We start from the raw sequence: 19,060 nt of genomic DNA on the forward strand, positions 1-19,060 counted from the left end.
GGTGGGTCAAAAAAGATCTTGCTGCAATTTATGTCAAGGAGTGTTCTGCTTATGTTTTTTCCTCTAACAGTTTAATAGTGTCTGTCCTTACATTTAGGTCTTTAATCCATTTTGAGTTTGTTTTTGTGTATGGTGTTAGGGAGTGTTCTAATTTCATTCCTTTACATGTAGCTGTCCAGTTTTCCCAGCACAACTTATTGAAAAGACTGTCTTTTCTCCATTATGTATTCTTGCCTTCTTTGTCATTGATTAAGTGACCATAGGTGCGTGGGTTTATCTCTGGGCTTTCTATCCTGTTCCATTGATCTATATTTCTGTTTTTGTGCCAGTACCATACTATCTTGATTACTGTAGCTTTGTAGTATAGTCTGAAGTCAGGGAGCCTGATTTCTCCAGCTCTGTTTTTCTTTCTCAAGATTGCCTTGGCTATTCGGGGTCTTTTGTGTTTCCATACCAATTGTACAATTTTTTGTTCTAATTCTGTGAAAAATGCCATTAGTAATTTGATAGGGACTGTACTGAATCTGTAGATTGCTGTGGGTAGTATAGCCATCTTCACAATACTGATTCTTCCAGTCCAAGAACATGGTATATATCTCCCCATCTGTTTCATCTTTGATTTCTTTCATCAGTATCTTACAGTTTTCTGAGTACAGGTTTTTTACCTCCTTAGGTAGGTTTATTCCTAGGTATTTTATTCTTTTTGTTGCGATGGTAAATGGGATTGCTTCCTTAATTGCATTTGCTATTTATTATTTGACAATCTTGGATTTCTTTCCATGTCACTATTCTATATTATACCTTAGACCTCCTTATTCTTTTTTAGTGACTATCCAGTATTACAATTTATAGATGTGCTATTATTGATTCACCTAGACTTCTAAAAGTGGATATTTAAATTATTCACAATATTTCACTACTATAAACACTGATAAAATGAACATTCATTTTCTTATTCACTACATGACTCAACAAATATCTGTAAAGTAATCAAGAGTCCTTAAAATACACACCAAAACCCACTATTTAAAAATACTTAAAAAAAATAAAAATAAATAAAAAAATAAAAATACTTTTAGTAGTTGTCTCTACTTTGTAAAATGTTGAATGAAAGATAATTTGGGGGGCCTCCCTGGTGGCGCAGTGGTTGGGAGTCTGCCTGCCAATGCAAGGGACATGGGTTCGAGCCCTGGCCCAGGAAGATCCCACATGCCGTGGAGCAACTAAGCCCGTGCGCCACGACTGCTGAGCCTGCGTTCTGGAGCCTGCAAGCCACAACTACTGAAGCCTGCGTGCCTAGAGCCCGTGCTCCACAACAAGAGAAGCCACCACAGTGAGAAGCCCACGCACCGCAACAAGGAGTAACCCCTGCCCACCGCAACTAGAGAAAGCTGGCGCACAGAAACGACGACCCAACACAGCCAAAAATAAAAACAAACAAATAAATAAATAAATTTATAAAAAAAAAAAAGAAAGATAATTTGGGGATATATTACACTATTAACAAAACAAAGCAGTGAGGGTTTAGGAGGCAGAATGTCTATTCTGCTCAATTCCTCTCTCTAGGGTCAGACAAGACCACTGATCAGAATGCTGTAAAGTACTAACCTAAGCTATGCCAAGCAGTGCTGATGCCTCCCTGGTTAAAGGCTGGCAGTAATTAAAGAGTCCAGGTATCAAAGAAATTCCCTAATGCTTCAGATTAACAGAGAGAACTTCAAAACTAACTTCACCAAGCATTTACTAACAGTAAATAATTAAAGCAAGACCAGTCACTGATAATAAAACTTAATTTTACTAATAAGCTAAAATGAATATTTAATTTCTCTTTTATTGCAAATAAAACTAACTATATTATATAATTAAAATAAAATGTAAAAAGTAGAACTGTAGCTTCTGGAGAAAGAACAAGAGATTTTCATTTCAATAAAAATCCTTTCTAAGCAAAATAGAAAAAAAAAAGATGGATAAATCTGACTTTAAAAAATGTCTGGGAAAAAATATTAACCAAAGTGAAATGAAATGACAATCTGGGGGAAATAAAATTTTGCCACATATCTATACCAATACAAATACATATGTACACACACACATTTTTATAACATATTTATATACACATATATAAAATCTTTGCAGCATATAACACATATATTTTAATAAATATATACTTCTCTGTATACTTTACATATTATATAAATGTATATATACAGAGAGTGAGAAAGAATAAGAGAGCTCTTACAAAGCAATGTGAAAAAGATACACAACCCAATAGAATAATGGCAAGAGACACGATTAGGAGATTCCCAGAAGATGAGATTATAAAACATCAGATTTGCAAAGATCAAAGATCTAATAATGGGGGCATCCCTGGTGGCGCAGTGGTTAAGGATCCGCCTGCCAATGCAGGGGACATGGGTTCGATCCCTGGTCCGGGGAGATCCCACATGCAGCGGAGCAACTAAGCCCGTGCGCTACAACTACTGAGCCTGCACTCTAGAGCCTGTGAGCCACAACTACTGAAGCCTGCGCACCTAGAGCCTGTGCTCTGCAACAAGAGAAGCCACCGCAATGAGAAGCCTGTGCACCACAATGAAAAGTAGCCCCAGCTCCCCGCAACTAGAAAAAGCCCACACGCCCCAACAAAGACCCAACGCAGCCAAAAATTAAAAAAAAAAAAAAAAAAAAAGTCTAATAATGGCCTTCCAGTTACCTCTCTGAGGTCTTGTTGTTTTTCCCTTCCCTCATTCCACTCCAGCCACGCTACTTCCTTGCTGTTCCTTGAAGATGCAAGGTGATCTTTCACCCACAGCTTTGTACCCATCATCCTGTGATACTGCCCCAGACAGCCACATGGCTTACTCCCCCATCTCAAGTCTTTGCCTGCCTGACTGCCCTATTTAAAACTGCAACCCTACCTGCCACTACCATAGACACAACATCCACCTCCCCTGCTTATTTTTCTCCACAGCACTCATCACCTTGTAAAATACTATTTATTTTACTTATTTTTTCTGTTTACTGCCTATCTCTGCAGGGTCTTTATTTTGTTTACTGCTTATTGCCAATATCGTGAATAGTGCTTGGTACATAGTAGGTGCTCAACAAATACTTGTTCCACAGTGTTAGTGAGGGGACAGAGAAAACAGGCACTCTCAAACACTGTTGGAAAGATTATAAACTGATAGTCTTTGAAGCACAAATTGGCAATATCTACCAAAATTTAAAATTATATACTATTTGACCCAGAAAAACCACTTATAGGAATTTATTCCACAAATATACTAGTATATACACACAAAGTTGTATACACAAAGTTGTCCGCAAGCAAAAGGAGTAGTTTTTAAAATATAGTATATATTATTTACTATTCAGTTGTAAAATATGTGTATTAAATCTGTATGTGCCAAGATTTAGTAATGATTTCCAAGGTATAATGATATAAAGAAAAAAGCAACAGAGAAAAGGGAGAACGGTTTGATCCCATTTGTGATTTAACTTTTACAGACCAGGGAAGGGTGTTATTTGTCTATGCATTGGTATTTCAAGAAGGAAGCACAAGATACTCTTTTAACAGTGATTGTCTCTGGGGATAGAGTCTGGGGAAATGGGGTGGAAGAGACATCTTTATTATGTATCTTTATATATGTCTGATTTATTGCCATGTACTTATACTGCCTTTTCTTTAAAGTTTTTTTTAAAAAGTGTATTATAGCCACCAAAGCAGACAGAAACAGACTCTGGAATTTTCATTTAATAGATGAAGAAAGTAAGAGGCAAATAATGGTACCATGTACAAAATAACAAAATTAAATGAGGAGTTGAGGTTAGAAATAGTTTCCCTATTAGTTCCAATGCTTGTGCTTTAGTTCCAAGAACATTAAACTTCATCTCAAGTGTTTCTTAAGGTACTATCAGTAGCACAGGGTAACAATAAAACACTTGAAACAAATTCAAACTCATTTTCAGCCACTTCAATGAAAATTAATCTTTTTTATAAAATAGGACTCTAGAGTAGATGATCCCTAGGGTCTTTTTTCCACTCATAAAAAGTATGTCTTTTGTGTTACAGTACTGTCGTTAGGCAAGTGAATTCCTTCATATTTCCACGTATAGCACAATGTCACCTTTTTTGTCTGGTTTTATTCCCGTTTAATATAATGTTTGACTTCCTTAGTGTGTCCTTCTGGTTTGTAAGTATTATAAAAGGTTAAGGCATTGCATGAACTTTAAATAACACCAGTAAAACATGAATGGAGGTAAAGATCAAAATAAAACCCTACAGAAAAAAATATCACTTACCTTTCTTGAATAGAAGAACTGAACACGTAGCGCAAGCAGCAAGCCCACACCTGAGGACTATAGATATGTATAATTCCAGACAGCCAGCTAAAACAAAAAATAGAAATTAAAACCTATAGTCATTTTACAAAATAGTACTTAACATCCTTTAGATTATGTTCTTCTCAAGGTAATGTGGCAGAAATTCTTGGCATTCACTAGGAACAGATTAAAGGGCTCATAAATAAGAAATCTATGAACATTAAACCATGCTGATAATTAAGAGGGAGACTATAGATATACCTATAACCACAGACAGATACAGAGAGAGAGCACTACTTTCTGTCCTCTTCCACCTGAAATGATGGTAAAACTGTGGGAAAGAAAATGGTTAACAATAGAGGTGAAAGCAGAAATCAATTAGAATCAATTAGCCTGCATTAGAAAGAATAGGCTGAATTAGGGGAGAAAGAAGTTAGCAGCCTAAAACCATAGAGTTATTGAGAGGATTTAAGTCTATAAATATACAGGTAGGCTGAAAAACAGAAAACTCTTCTTTTAAAATATTTTTTATTATTTTTTTAAGTATTTATTTATTTATTGATTTTGGCTGCACTGGCTCTTAGTTGCAGCATGCAAACTCTTAGTCGTGGCATGCATGCAGAATCTAGCTTCCCGACCAGGGATCAAACCCCAGCCCCCTGCATTGGGAGCACGGGGTCTTACCCACTGGACCGCCAGGGAAGTCTCAGAAAACTCTTAATAGATATTCACTTAGCAGCAATAACACACAGCCACTACCAGGACCAGAGCAAAAGGACTGTAAGGAGATTTCATGGTCCACAGAACATTTCTGTACTCTCATTTTTTTTTTTTTTTAAACATCTTTATTGGAGTATAATTGCTTTACAATGGTGTGTTAGTTTCTGCTTTATAACAAAGTGAATCAGTTATACATATACATATGTTCCCATATCTCTTCCCTCTTGCATCTCCGTTCCTCCCATTACTCTCATTTTTTAAGTCTGTGCATACCATTCCCACATATGGGTTCCCTTCCCAATCAATCCTCCCTTCTATTATCTACACACTTAAAGGTCCAGCTCAAGTTTGCCTTCTCTAAGAAAACGTCCCCTATCATCTCTCTTGCAAACAGTAATAGTGCTCACTGTCTAAATTGTTTATTTCATAGTAAATCATATACTTTCTTATTATTTATCTTTCTATGTGGGAATATTTGAATATTTTATCGCCTCACCTTTATTAATTCCTTGAGGAGCTTTAAATCCCAACACAGTATAAAACATAATACTATGTATAGGGTAAGCACTCAATAAATACTGAATTAATATAAATTTCTGATTGAATAATCTATCTAAATGTCATTAACCACCAACTCGAAAAGAGATTGCCATAAACACTAAAGAGAATTTCTGCAAAATTGCCTGGCAGTGAATTTTAAACAGTGTTATCCTGACTCCTGAGTTCTTCAAGGTGCCTTAAGGACAGGGGTAGTGAATAAGGTTAAAGAAACAGGGCTGTAAGGCTTCAACTTCAACCAGAAGAATTCAGCTTTGTTTTATATACTGGAATTCTTCCTAAGATTAGAAAAAAATCTTGTTTTAACTGATTCAGCTGTTAAAATAAGAAAGCTTAAGCATCATTGGCATTTATGGTTTTATAAGGTGATCCAAGTATTAGTGACATATTCATAGTACACATGATTCACATGCTTATAATATACATTTGAATACATATATGGCTGAAAAGGTTTTCATAAGTAATGCAATACTTACATTCCCACTAATGGTAGAGAATAAACCTTGGGATCAGATTCCAGCAAAAGTAACAATTTGCGTGTCTCATCCATGGTAAGATATCTAAACAGAAGACATTCATGTAAAAACAATTGGAAATATGCACTTTTACCTAAAAGAGATTATCTGAGTGCTGAAGAAGTATATTTCAAGCAGAGGAGAGGATTCAAATGAATAATTTCTCTTACATACACATGCACACAAAGAAAACAGTTCAAAGTGTAGAAGAAGATTCTAGTAATTATGAGGATGACATGGAAGATATTTATTATCTTAAAATTTCTATATATTAAAATGGTCATTGAAGATTACATACCTTTTGAAAAAGTTTGCTCTAAAAGTATCAACTTTTTTTAATCAAAAGTATTAAAATCAAGGCTAACAATTTCAGAACCAAATAGGTTTCCCTGGGAGAAATGAATTTCCTGTTGCTGGAAGTATTCAAGCATGCAGGTGACTTGACAAGATTGCAACAGATGTGACTTCTCACTGAAGGAGGCTGAATTAGGTGAGGGATATTCAATCTTCCATGTACTATATTCCTCCAACCGCTATCAAAGAATTTTGCAACCATCATGATAGAACCCCAAAGCTCACTTTTCCCTAAAAGGACATTATACTACATTTATACTTTGTTAATATAATATACTTATTACTGACAATAAGTTTTAAGAATATGATAAGTACAACTGTCAAGAGTTTACTGTTATGGTTTTAAAACACAAAAGTAAAAACAATGCCATCTGTGATATAAAGTCTTAATAGTATCACTGAGGATACATTTTATTGCTATAATAACCCTAAAACACAAAGATGATGAATTTATCAAGCCATGTGACAAGATGATTAAGCCTGAGTTGGCACAAGATTTATGTATCAACAATGACCCTTACACCTGCTTTGAGAGCTCTTCTGCCTTGACAACCTGATAAACCAGCTTAGGCTTTCCATGATTTTCCCAGGCAATTTGGACACACCTTCCTGCTTTCCCTGCACTATATATAAACCCCTATTACGTTTATCCACGTCATGTTTACATGATAATATACTTAGCGGACAGTAAGTATGGTTTTTTTATCTATTTAATGCCAGTGTATAACACAATACTATTCCACAATGGATCCTAATAAATATTAGGGTAAACAAGTGAATGTGGTCAAAGAAAAAGGCAAACGTCATAAATTAAATAATTCTAGGTAGAAAGGGGCAAGAGGAATAAGTGATTAGATAGAATATTGAACATCCAGGGTTACTACTGGCATGCCAAGGGGTCACAAAGGAATAATTCAAAGAAAGGTAAATTCAGGCTTCACTAGATGGACACAGGTACTAAGGAAAATAAATTAATTTTTTGGTTAATTTTAACACAAATTTCTATGTACCAATTGAGAAGTATTTTATTACTCCAAGAGAATTAAATGTTCAATTTAATTCAAACACTTTTTAATCACTATCACCTTTGACCATTCCATGATTTTGGAATATAGCAACGCTTTTTCTTTTGTGCCACCCCAACCAGAAAGGTGCTCTGATCAGCATGTGGGAACTTTTCTTGCTGTTCCAGGGACCCTCTGAAGAGAAAATCCTTTTTCTTATCCTCTTTTGAAGAGGCATTTTTGGTAGACAAGACTTGAAGTTGAGTTTACCTTGCCAAACATTTTCAGCTCTAGAGACCTAACAGGAACTAGGGTGGAGTCAGTGGGAAAGGAAGCCAGAAGTGAATTGCTTAGACTTTAAAGCAGTTGGTGCTTACATTGTCTGACTTATTAGCTCAGTAGACAATGGATAAAGAAAGTGGATGAGGATTCAGGGAAGCAGCCCTGCTGAGGATCAGAAAGCAAGCAATTTGGCTTACATTTCCTAAGAATCTAAGAGCGTTAATAGGAAGCTAGAGAGGATGCTGCTTCAGCTATGTGAGGAAACTCCACCCTCAAGTGGTTGACAATTTGGTAAGCAAGAGTATTATACATTATAATTTAATAATCTCCTTTACCTGCAGTGCTCATTATTCACAATTAAAACTGCATATTATAGGGCTTCCCTGGTGGTGCAGTGGTTAAGAATCTGCCCGCCAATGCAAGGGACACGGGTTCGAGCTCTGGCCCGGGAAGATCCCACATGCCGCGGAGTAACTAAGCCCGTGCACCACAACTACTGAGCCTGAGCTCTAGAGCCCGCAAGCCACAACTACTGAGCCCACGTGCCACAACTACCGAAGCCTGCGTGCCTAGAGCCCGTGCTCCGCAACAAGAGAAGCCACGACAATGTGAAGCCCGCGCACCGCAATGAGCAGTAGCCCCCGCTCACCGCAACTAGAGAAAGCCTGCGCACAGCAACGAAGACCCAACACAGCCAAAAAATAAATTAATTAATAAATAAGTTAATTTTTTTAAAACCCCTGCATATTATAAATAATTCTCCAGCCTCCATTAGGCTCATTATCAGAAAACTATATTCAGCAAAAATTAACAATTTTTTCACCTTCCTTGGTTATTTATCTAGCTGCCACAGATCTCAGGCATGTAAACTGACCAAACAATTATTTCATATTATGTGAATAACATGAAAATATACTAATGTGACGAATATTTAAAATTTTGGATGAATAGCTCTTTTACTTACCCATATTTATAGGTACCTTGAACTTGAGAAATATTCAGATTACTGCTCAAGTTTCTTGCCAGAGCTGTTGGAATAATGGGGATGGGCTTCACAGGTGTGCATTTAAAGGTATTTGCTAGAGTTACTGCTGCCCAATCCAAGTCAAAATCCACAGTGTCCAAACTCTCCCTGGAAGTGATATGAGCTCTTAGGGAAAGCAGTTTACCACAATCCAAGGAATCTCTGCTACACACATGATGCTGCAGAGCCTGAGGAATCAATATTATACAATTATTTTAAAGCTTTGAAATTTGTCCTTATCTCTGAAGGTTTTGTTTCATATATCTTACATTAACAAAATTAAACAATTTCTGATTTGCAACATTTCAATTCTCTTATTTCTTCCATGTGACCAAAAGGTTACATGAATAATTATGTTAAAGCAAAAAAGATTTACTAAACCAAGCTCCATCACATATTTCCAACCTATATGTCTCAGCAGCATTTTAAACTCTTACTGGAGAATGTCGCTTTCAATAAATATTTATTACGTGGCTAAAAATGGGCATAAATTAACTTTGACTCAGTCTCAGAGAATCTAAGGTCCATTCCTCTCTGATTCTTTTCTTATTACCCCAAATTGTCAAGTTAGTTCTTCCTCTGTAGTTGCTCATGCAGACTGTGCCCTTTCTGGTCTCACTGCCACCACTCTGCTATAGGCTAATACACCCCCCTCTAATACACATCTCACTACTGCAATGGCCTAACTATTCTGACTTCAGTCAGCCCTCCCTATCACATTAACCATCCCTGATTTAACAGTATTTCCTCTTTTCAGAAATTTTCAATGAAAAACATGGCCCATTAGATAAAGTTCAAATTCCGTAGCCTGGCAGACAAGGCTCTCTATGATCTAAACAAACTAATACTCAAGTCTGACTGCCCACAAATCCAGCAAAAATCTCCACCCGCAATGTTACCCTGAGCACATCTTGCACTTTGCTATCTTGGTCATGTTGCTTCCTCTTCTGGAATGCTACCCATATTACCTACCTAGGATTTCTGTCCTCAGAAGCCATACCTAATTGCATTTTAGGTCAACATCATTTAGTCAGAAATTAAATGAATACCTATTAAATATGGGTTTATTAAAATATAACACAGTACACATAGTTTGATTCTTGTGTTGAATAAGGAATAATCACATTGTCAACAAATCTCACCTTAAAAGCTGAATTGAAGTCATCTGCATTGTGCACTATTATTTCTCTTGAACAAAGTCCTTGAGTATGAATTTTGCATGGGATCACAAAGTCCCCAGGAAGAGAAGCAGTAGGGGTTCTTTCTAAGCATTCAGGTACCTCTCGACCAGGATCAAAACGATCTATTGTCAATGTCACACTTTCTTCATCTGAAGAACAAAAATAGCAGTTATTATATAGCACGCCAATTATGAAATGTGAAATTAACCAAGCAAGCCTAGATTACAGGAAAGCATTTTGTTCATACTAAGAGTACACTAAACTTTCATTTAAAAAGAATGACTTACATATATATTTATCCACCTGACCAAACTGTAAAGTCTATGATGAGTAGTGTCAACTTTTACTCATCTTCATAACGTTGGTATACAGTAAAGAAAATTAGCCAAAGTACATTACAGTAATTGACTGAAACAGTAAACATAAAATCTATTATACTCATAAAAATAATTTTTCAAAGTATATTACCTTCATCTACTGTGAGAGAACCAAGTAAAAAGCATGGCAAGTTTTCTTTATTCTGCTTAGCATGACGACAAGCAAGTCGGATGGTCTTTTCAGTTACCACAAGCTTTGGATTTCTAAAAAATAACAAAAGTCTTTTACAAATGTGGTGGATCTGATAGCCTAAAAAACCTTCCTGCCATGAAATGTTGCCTAAAATATAATACACATCTTTTAAAATGTATAGAAAGATCACTGCTGGGAAATCCTAGGGTCAAAGGCAGCGGGTAAGGAGGACTGCCTGGAAAGCAGAATTGCAATAAGCAGACACTGAAGTTATAGTTGTTCTCCAGGCATTCATAAAATTCTTAATTTTATGAATTTTAGGATCAAGAACCTATGAGCCCTCCTGTTTTTGTAAACAAAGTTTGATTGAAATAGTCACATCCATTTGTTTACATATGACCTATGGACTTCAGATACTAGCATTATTGAATACAGAATATAAATACAATTCACATGTTTAAAGAAATATAAAAGGGACTCTAAAATATGAGTAAGGAACAAGATACTATCAAAAAAGACCAGACAAATTTATTATTCCATAAACTGTGTGTATATATTATAAATAATCTTTCACATACATAGTATACTCCCACATTTACAAACCTAAATGAACAGATTAGATGGCAACTAAGCACAGCTCAAGAGAAAATTAGAAGAGCTGAAGAGTAAAAGAAATTACTCAAAATGCAGCAGAGAAAGATGGCAATAGAAAATATAGGTTAACAGACACACAGAAAAGAATGAACAAGTCTGACAAATATTTAAACTTCCACAAGACACTCTCTGTTTTTGTCAATGATACCATCCTTCTCTGAGAACTTAAATACTTTTTTTTTTTTTAATTTATTTTTGGCTATATTGGGTCTTCGTTGCTGCACGTGGGCTTTCCCTAGTTGTGGTGAGCGGAGGCTACTCTTCGTTGAGGAGCGTGGGCTTCTCATTGCGGTGCCTTCTCTTGTTGCGGAGCACGGGCTCTAGGCACACAGGCTCAGTAGATGTGGCATGAAGGCTCAGTAGTTGTGGCTCGCAGGCTCTAGAGTGCAGGCTCAGTAGTTGTGGCACACGGGCATAGCTGCTCCGTGGCATGTGGGATCTTCCTGGACCAGGGCTTGAATCTGTGTCCCCTGCATTGGCAGGCAGATTCTTAACCACTGCACCATGAGGGAGGCCCTTAAATACTTTTTGACTTGTAATTTTCCTTTAGTTCCTCTATTCAGTTGATCATCAAATGCTATACATTTCTTCAAAACACCTTGTTTCATTCCTTCCTCTTGGTCTCCACACTGCTACACTGCTCTAAACCCTTATAAGAGCTAGCATTTATTGACTACCTCCTATGTCCAGGCACTGTGCCAACTGCTGCTTTACAGCCTGTCTCATTTAATCCTTACAAGAGTACTATGAAATAAGTGTCATATCCCCATTTTATAAATAAGGAAACTGATCCTTGGCTACGTTACTGAGGTCACTTAAATAAGAAAGGGTAAAATCAGGATTTGACCCTCCAGGAAGTCTGACTCCAGTTACACCACCTTAAACCACTACAGAATAAATCTACATTCCTTGGATTATAGAAAATCATTTCGCATTAGGCTGACTCTAGGGTCTCCCCACTATGATCCATCCTTCTTAGAACTCTGCTTTTAGCAAGTAACTCTCTTATATATAAAATCTCAGTGGATCTCTATTTTCTATTACTTGAAGACTAAGCTTCTATGTCTTTCATGATCCTGGCCATACCGAAATATTTTATGTTCCTTCTAAAATGGGCTATTCAACTCAAAATCAATCTTCTCAGTGTTCTTCAAAGACACCATGCGGAAGCATGACGAAAAACTCAGTTTTTATTATATTTTGTCTCTTTTGAATTCCTATAATACTTAGAACTTTAGATTTGCAGAATATTTTAACTGTGAAATTAAGATTACTTCTCAAAAGCACAAGGAACAGATTTAAGAAGCAGCAGAAAGAATACTTTGTATGAGGGGAGCTCCTGAATGGAAAAGTTTAAAAAAGAAAAATGGATCACTGTAATCATTGCCTTACATATTCTTTTGACTCCTGTTTAAACTGGTTTGATTTGGAAAGAGAAACGTTTTATACCTGTGGTAATTGAGATGTAAGTAGATACTATCTCCAATTGGCACTGGGTTCCAAAGCGCACATTTTGACGGAGGAAAATAGAAAGGCACCATCCTGCTTGAAGAAAACCTTAAAAAAAATTTTTTTTTAAAAATCAAAGCACAATGAAAAACAGTAGAAATTTTATAAGAAACAGTTTAACTGTAAATGATAGGGTTTTCAGATTACTTTTGTAATTTTAGAAGACTTGAAAAATATTTTTAAAAAGTAAAAAGGAAAGAAAAATCGCTTGTAACTCTACTATCAAGAGAATAAGCACTCAAAATTTTGGTATGACTTTCTGTCCTTTTATCCTATCCATATATATATTTATATACATGTGAGTCTTTTTAAAAAGAACTGGGAATATCAATTCTATAAAATCTTCTTTAAGTAACTGAAAAATGAATATAAACCATGAATTTACATTTAAATTTAAAATAATATCCATCCTTCTGAACTGATTTCTAAAGACTGTTTTTTAAAAAAATTTATTTATTTATTTATTTATCTTTGGCTGTGTTGGGTCTTCGTTGCTGTGCGCAGGCTTTCTCTAGTTGCAGCGAGCAGGGGCTGCTCTTTGTTGCAGTGCACGGGCTTCTCATTGCGGTGGCTTCTCTTGTTGCGGAACACGGGCTCTAGGCACGCGGGCTTCAGTAGTTGTGGCATGTGGGCTCAGTCGCTGTGGCTCGTAGGCTCTAGAGCGCAGGCTCAGTAGTTGTGGTGCACGGGCTTTGTTGCTCCGTGGCATGTGGGATCTTCCCAGCCCAGGGTTCGAACCCGCGTCCCCTGCATTGGCAGGCGGATTCTCACCCACTGCACCACCAGGGAAGCCCTGAACTGATTTCTAGATGATTTCTAGATAATACTTAAAAAATTATGAAAAGCACAAAAACTTCTCAGGGTTTTCAAATTTGGTATCTTGGGCCCTATCACGTAAGTTTTTTATGTTATTGTTCTGTGTATTTTTGGGGGTTTTTTGGCAGTGCCACGTGGCATCAGGCACCAGGGATCAAACCTGTGCCCCCTGCAGTGGAAGCGTGGAGTCTCAACCACTGGATGGACAGGGAAGTCCCACACATAAATTTAATTAATGAAGCATCAAAAGGACATCATTAATAATTCCTCCACAAAGATCACACAAGCAATGTAAAGCAAGGTTTCAGTGTTAAATCATATAGGATATCATCACAGAGTTTTTAATCACATGTAACTAAAGCAAGAAAGCTCTGACAGTGAGCTACTTACAGAAGTGCATTTGCATGGTAGTAGATTATGAAATAGTTGAACTGAAAAAATATTTATCATATCATGCACTAAGAATATCTTGTTCTAGATCTTACTTTCATGTTTCATCTGATAAAACTTCTCAACTAAAATATTAGCACCAGGGACTTTCCAAGTGGTCTAGTGGTTAAGAATCCGCCTTCCGATGCAGGGGATGCAGGTTCGATCTCTGGGTCGGGGATCTCACATGCCTCGGGGCAACTAAGCTCCCGTGCCCTCAACTAATGAGCGCTCGGGCCACAACTAGACAGAAGCCCATGCACTGCAGTGGAGGATCCTGCGTGCCGCAACTCAGACCCGGCACAGCCAAATAAATAAATAAATAAATATATTTTTTTAAAAAAGTCAATTGCAGTAAAAAAAATATATATATATTAGTCCATTTACTGATCACTTACTATGTACCAGGCATCCTACTGGGCACTTTACATATACAATATTTCTCACTAAAACTGTTCCAGAAACACTTTATTGTCCACTTTATAGATAACAAACTGTAACTTTTATAACTTGATACAGCAACTAAGAGGCAGAGCTGGAATTTGAAACTAACTGTGGCTGATTTCAAAGCTTATACTACTAGAAACTGAATGATGTAATGCTTTATCCACCACATTCTTAGCTATTTGCTTTCAAATCTTTGTCTGATTTGAGCTCATAATATCTATAAGGATTTTTAATCTCCCTTTTTTGAAATGAGGACACAGTCTGAAATTAAGAAATTTGTTCAAGGTCACAAAGGTAGTAAGTGACCAACTGTCAAGTTATCTGTGTCTCTATATCTAATATATTTATTATTTACCAATTGGTGAGAGGCACTATGACATAAGGGTTAAAAGCAAAGCCTGGAAATCAACTGCCTAGGTCTGAAACCTGGCTTCAAAATTTGCTGGCTGTGTGACCTTGATCAAGTTATTTAATGTCTCCGTGCCTCAGTTTCCTCAGCTGTTAAACAGAATAACATCAGTATCTCCTGGTAGAGTTATATTGAATATGAGTCAATATACGTAAAATGCTTAGAAAAATTCCTGGCTTATTGTAAGTGCTCAATGTTAGCTATTTCTTTTTGCTCTAAGTAGTCCATTGTACCTTTAAAGCCCAACCTACACTACTTCAGGTTTACTTCCTTGCAGTACAGAGTAGAAATCATTCCAGGTTTAAATACTGGCTATACCATTTACCAACTATATAATTTTGGATTGGTTAATCTCTCTATGCTAGCTTCCTCATTTAAAAAAAAAAAGAGGGGGATAATAATAGTACCTACTCCTCATGGGTTTGTTGTGAGGATTAAATAAAAATAATGTATGCAAAGTGCTCAGCACAAAACCTGGCAGAGCAAGATTTCAATAAATGCTGTTATTAGTCTTTTTCTTAATCTAAGGTATACAGGTAGACTTTAGAGGCAAGAGAGACACAAACACCCTGAAATTGGGTGCAAAATGTTGCATGTATGTATAAAAGTATTTTTCCTTATAGGGAATGAGATTCACGGCTATCAGATATTCAAAGGGGTCTGTAACCAAAAATAATTCAAAACTGCTGCCCTAAAGCCCACAGATTACTGAAAACCAGAGTTCAGTAAATGAATTAAAAAACTAGAGTTGAATATACCAGGAATAATCAGTTTAAATCACACGAGTATATTATCTTCCCTAGAATGTAAGGAATGGATTTGACCCAATAATAAAATTAAAGAGAAGAACAGAGGTTGACGAATTTTCAAAGAATAAGAGGTAGCAACAGGACAGAACAGAAGGGCCAAAATTAAGCAAAAGGAATATGACAGCCTCTTTGGGTCATGTTTCCCATTGTCTTCATCAAGAACATCTGGCACAAAGAAAAATAATACAGAAAATAAAGGTAACTCATGGATGCAACTCTAGTTTAGAAGAAAAAAATTCACACGTCAGCATTAATTGTTCTTCTCTGGGGGAAAAAAGAACAATAAATGATCCAAAGAGCCAAATAACACAAGCCAATTTGCCTGGTCCTCACAGTAGTGACAGATTGAGAAAATCAGGAGACAGGTGGCAAGCCTCTCCTTCTTACACCACTTGAGTGGGCAAAGGCTTAGGGACATGTAGGAAACTTGATACATCCAATGTGAAATTTTTCCCATCAAGGAATTAGGGTTTAGAAGAAGGAAGGAACTCAACCACCTTCCCATTTGTCTAGGATGTAAATAAATATGTATGTGATCTTTAGCCTCAAAAGTTCAGGTACTATTTTTCATCAATAAAAAGACCCTCCGTGAAACTAAAATAAGGGAAGGAGGAAATGAGACTAATATTTACTGACTGCCTACTATGTCCCAGACCCTTTAGTTTAGTAACTTTATTTAACCCTTCACAATTATCTTCTGTTAGAGATTACTGTCCCCAATTTACAGATGAGGAAACTGAGGCTTAGAGAAGTTAAATAACTTGATCACAGTCACCCACCTAGTAAGTGGTAGAGCTGGGATATGAACCCAGATTTTCCTGGTTCTAAAGATTACTTTTTCCCCTCTATTCCAACCCAAGTTATATGAGCAGCTGTGAAAAAAACACATTTTGTAAAAATATTTCTATACCTGGCATTCATCTGGGTCCCTGTGAGAGGATACGTAGGCTCCATGATAGTTAGTGAATGATTTACTCAATTTCACATGCTCAGGATCCTAAAGAAGTAAAAAGAATGTTATTAATGAGTGACAAAAACAAAAAATAAAAGGAAACATGATTTAACCACATATTAACAAAATAATAGACAAAGTTAGGTTACTTATGTGAAGTGTCTTCATCCATAATTAATAAGATAAAGTGCTTGTGGATTCTGATCATTTTCATACTTTACAGTATTCAGTATAATTAATGTTAATATTTATTCTAGGCAGCAAAACCCACCAATATATCTATTCATTAAGGAAAGTACAGATACTGCCCCAAGATCCTTGTATGAATTTAGTGAGCTGGGTAGGGCAGTAGTATTTTGGGCATGAGGTTTTGACCAAAAGCCTCATAATATTCAGAAAACCACAAAGAAGCAAATAGGAACAATTTGGGCCAGATGTTTATCAGGTCTATAATAAAGTCAACGAATCTTCAGTCTTGTGGAGATGGGAGGCAAATGCTGCATACCCACAAACTAACTTGTGTCAGTGCCAAGTCAGTGGTGTTTCTTTGGCTCCACATACCCTCTCTGGGTAATCTCATCCACTCTCAATTGTTTCCACACCTATCTGTATATAACAAACTTTCAGCTTCCACCTCTCTTTTGAGTTTCAAGCCCATATTTCTAACTGCCCACTGGATATCTAAATCTAAATATTACCTAAGCAAAATACAAACCTCAAAGTCCTTTCTTTACAGTTCATTATTTGCTATGTCTTTTTACTAAATCTTAGAGTTAATCTTTAGGCCCTGTACCTTCTACTTCAATTCTAGCAAAAATGAATTGTGTAAAGCAAGATAAGGAAGGAGAGAGTTATTCATGCTGGTGCAGAAGTCATTTAGAAGAATTTTTCAGTTAAAGTCAGAAGCTGGAAATATTTACAAGAACAAAATCCTATTGAAAGTGCCCTTGTAAGGTTGATAAAAAGTCCCTGTTAGAGGTATCTGGACTTCACGCAGCTTCCAGGCAATGCATGTTTTAAACTCTAAAGTCCTTCTATGCTACTTGGTTGTCATGGATAACAATATTCAGATTGATAGTTGTAACTCTAGGAAGTAATAAAGTGCCGTTTTTCTTCATTAAACAAAAGAGTCTTAAAACTCCATATCTGTCTGCTCTTCCTTTATGCATTAGGGTAAAAAGATAATGTTGACCTACTTCTCATTTTAGAAAAACACACGAGACAGTTTATTCTGACAGTAACACACAAGCAATTAAAGCTAGTGAAACATAACACCTATACCTAGCAAAACATATTCTCCCTGGATAATAGAAACCATCAAGTCATCCTTACCTCTTCCTTCCTCCCTCTTCCCCGATGTAAATTCTGTCTTTCCATCTCTGCTACCTCAGTTCCTGACTTCATCAGCTCTCACCAGATTTACTGAAATGTCCCCACAGTGCTGCTAGAAGGATTATTTCTATATAAATCTGATCAAGTTATTCTGCTTGAAGAGTTGATGGCTCTTCTCTATGTACAGAAAAAAGGACCTTCAAAATCTGGCCCCACCCTATTATTCCAAACTTAACCCCTATTTACTCCTCCAACAACACAATCAAAGTGAACTACTTGCAGTTTCCTAGTATCTTTGCACACCGGCTGTCCCCTTTACTTGGAAAGCCCTGGTAAACCCCCATCATCCTTCACAATCCAATCCGAATGTCAACTCCTCTGTGAAACCATTTCCTGGGCACCATGGTGGTGTTACTAACGCCTGTGTTCACATACACAGCATTTTCACGCTTTGCTGTTTATACATTACTTCCAGTAGACCACGAACTTCAAACGTTAACTGATTCCTTACTATGTAGCTGTCCGAGCACACAGGGCTTTAGTCAATAAATTTTCACAGTAAAAACTTGAAACGGCACGTTATCGATTGCAAACCTCGTTCACACACCTACGCACAAACGATTCCCAAGGAATTCATGGTCCGCTTAATTTATTTCTCCTACTAGCTTCCCTTCACTTCATTAGTCCAGGCTCCTGGAGGCCTGAACCCACCACTGGGCCCTGAGTGTTGCCCACCCTCCTTCCCCCCGTCCTGCTGCCGCTCCTCAGGGGAACCGAAGCACATAGCCCCACTCACCGCAACCTCCGCCGAGTCCAGGTTTGTTTGTTGGGCCGGAACAGAGGTCAGCCCCAAAGAGCGCCTCCGCCGACTCCGCCCCGCCTCTGGGACGTTGAGGTCGCGGGAACCAGGGCGGCAAACAGAAGCTCGCGAAACCGAAGTCCGCGCCGCGCCTGCTAACTGGTCAGAAGCCCAACCCGTCAGGGAGCAAGGGCGGTGCCGAAGGCGTCACGCACGGTCGCCGCGACACCTTGGCGCTCCAGCCAATCAGCGCCCCGCACCGGTGCCATACCGACCAATCCCAAGCCTCCGTGCAGAAAGGAGGGCGCCACCCGCGCTCCAGGATTAGGTTCCGGAGGATTTAAACACTTCAATTTCGTCAACGGTTAAGTTCCGGGGTGGGGCGGGCTTTGCGCACGCGCAGTGGAAAGCCTAGTCTGGCGGATGAGAGGACGGC

The 19,060-nt window shown here is 37.5% G+C and overlaps 1 protein-coding gene across 4 annotated transcripts in view; it reads right to left on the reverse strand.

The window, feature by feature from the left end:
- Positions 1-18,769, reverse strand: part of STIL (STIL centriolar assembly protein) — a 54,555-nt gene extending 35,786 nt beyond the window's left edge. For 2 of the 4 annotated variants that reach the window (XM_068539840.1, XM_068539839.1), the window contains exons 1-8: positions 18,622-18,769; positions 16,452-16,538; positions 12,572-12,679; positions 10,427-10,539; positions 9,920-10,107; positions 8,718-8,965; positions 6,075-6,158; positions 4,300-4,386 (exon numbers count right to left, since the gene is read on the reverse strand). In XM_068539840.1, the coding sequence (XP_068395941.1) occupies positions 4,300-4,386; positions 6,075-6,158; positions 8,718-8,965; positions 9,920-10,107; positions 10,427-10,539; positions 12,572-12,679; positions 16,452-16,495 (872 nt within the window). In that variant the 5' untranslated portion in view covers positions 16,496-16,538; positions 18,622-18,769. Of the gene's footprint in view, positions 1-4,299; positions 4,387-6,074; positions 6,159-8,717; positions 8,966-9,919; positions 10,108-10,426; positions 10,558-12,571; positions 12,680-16,451; positions 16,539-18,621 lie in introns of all 4 variants that reach the window. The other 2 variants (XM_068539838.1, XM_068539837.1) reach the window with 1 other exon arrangement.
- Positions 18,770-19,060: the final 291 nt, after the last annotated feature.

This window comes from Eschrichtius robustus, chromosome 3, assembly GCF_028021215.1.
Source record: "Eschrichtius robustus isolate mEscRob2 chromosome 3, mEscRob2.pri, whole genome shotgun sequence".
NCBI classification, from domain to species: Eukaryota; Metazoa; Chordata; class Mammalia; order Artiodactyla; family Eschrichtiidae; genus Eschrichtius; species Eschrichtius robustus.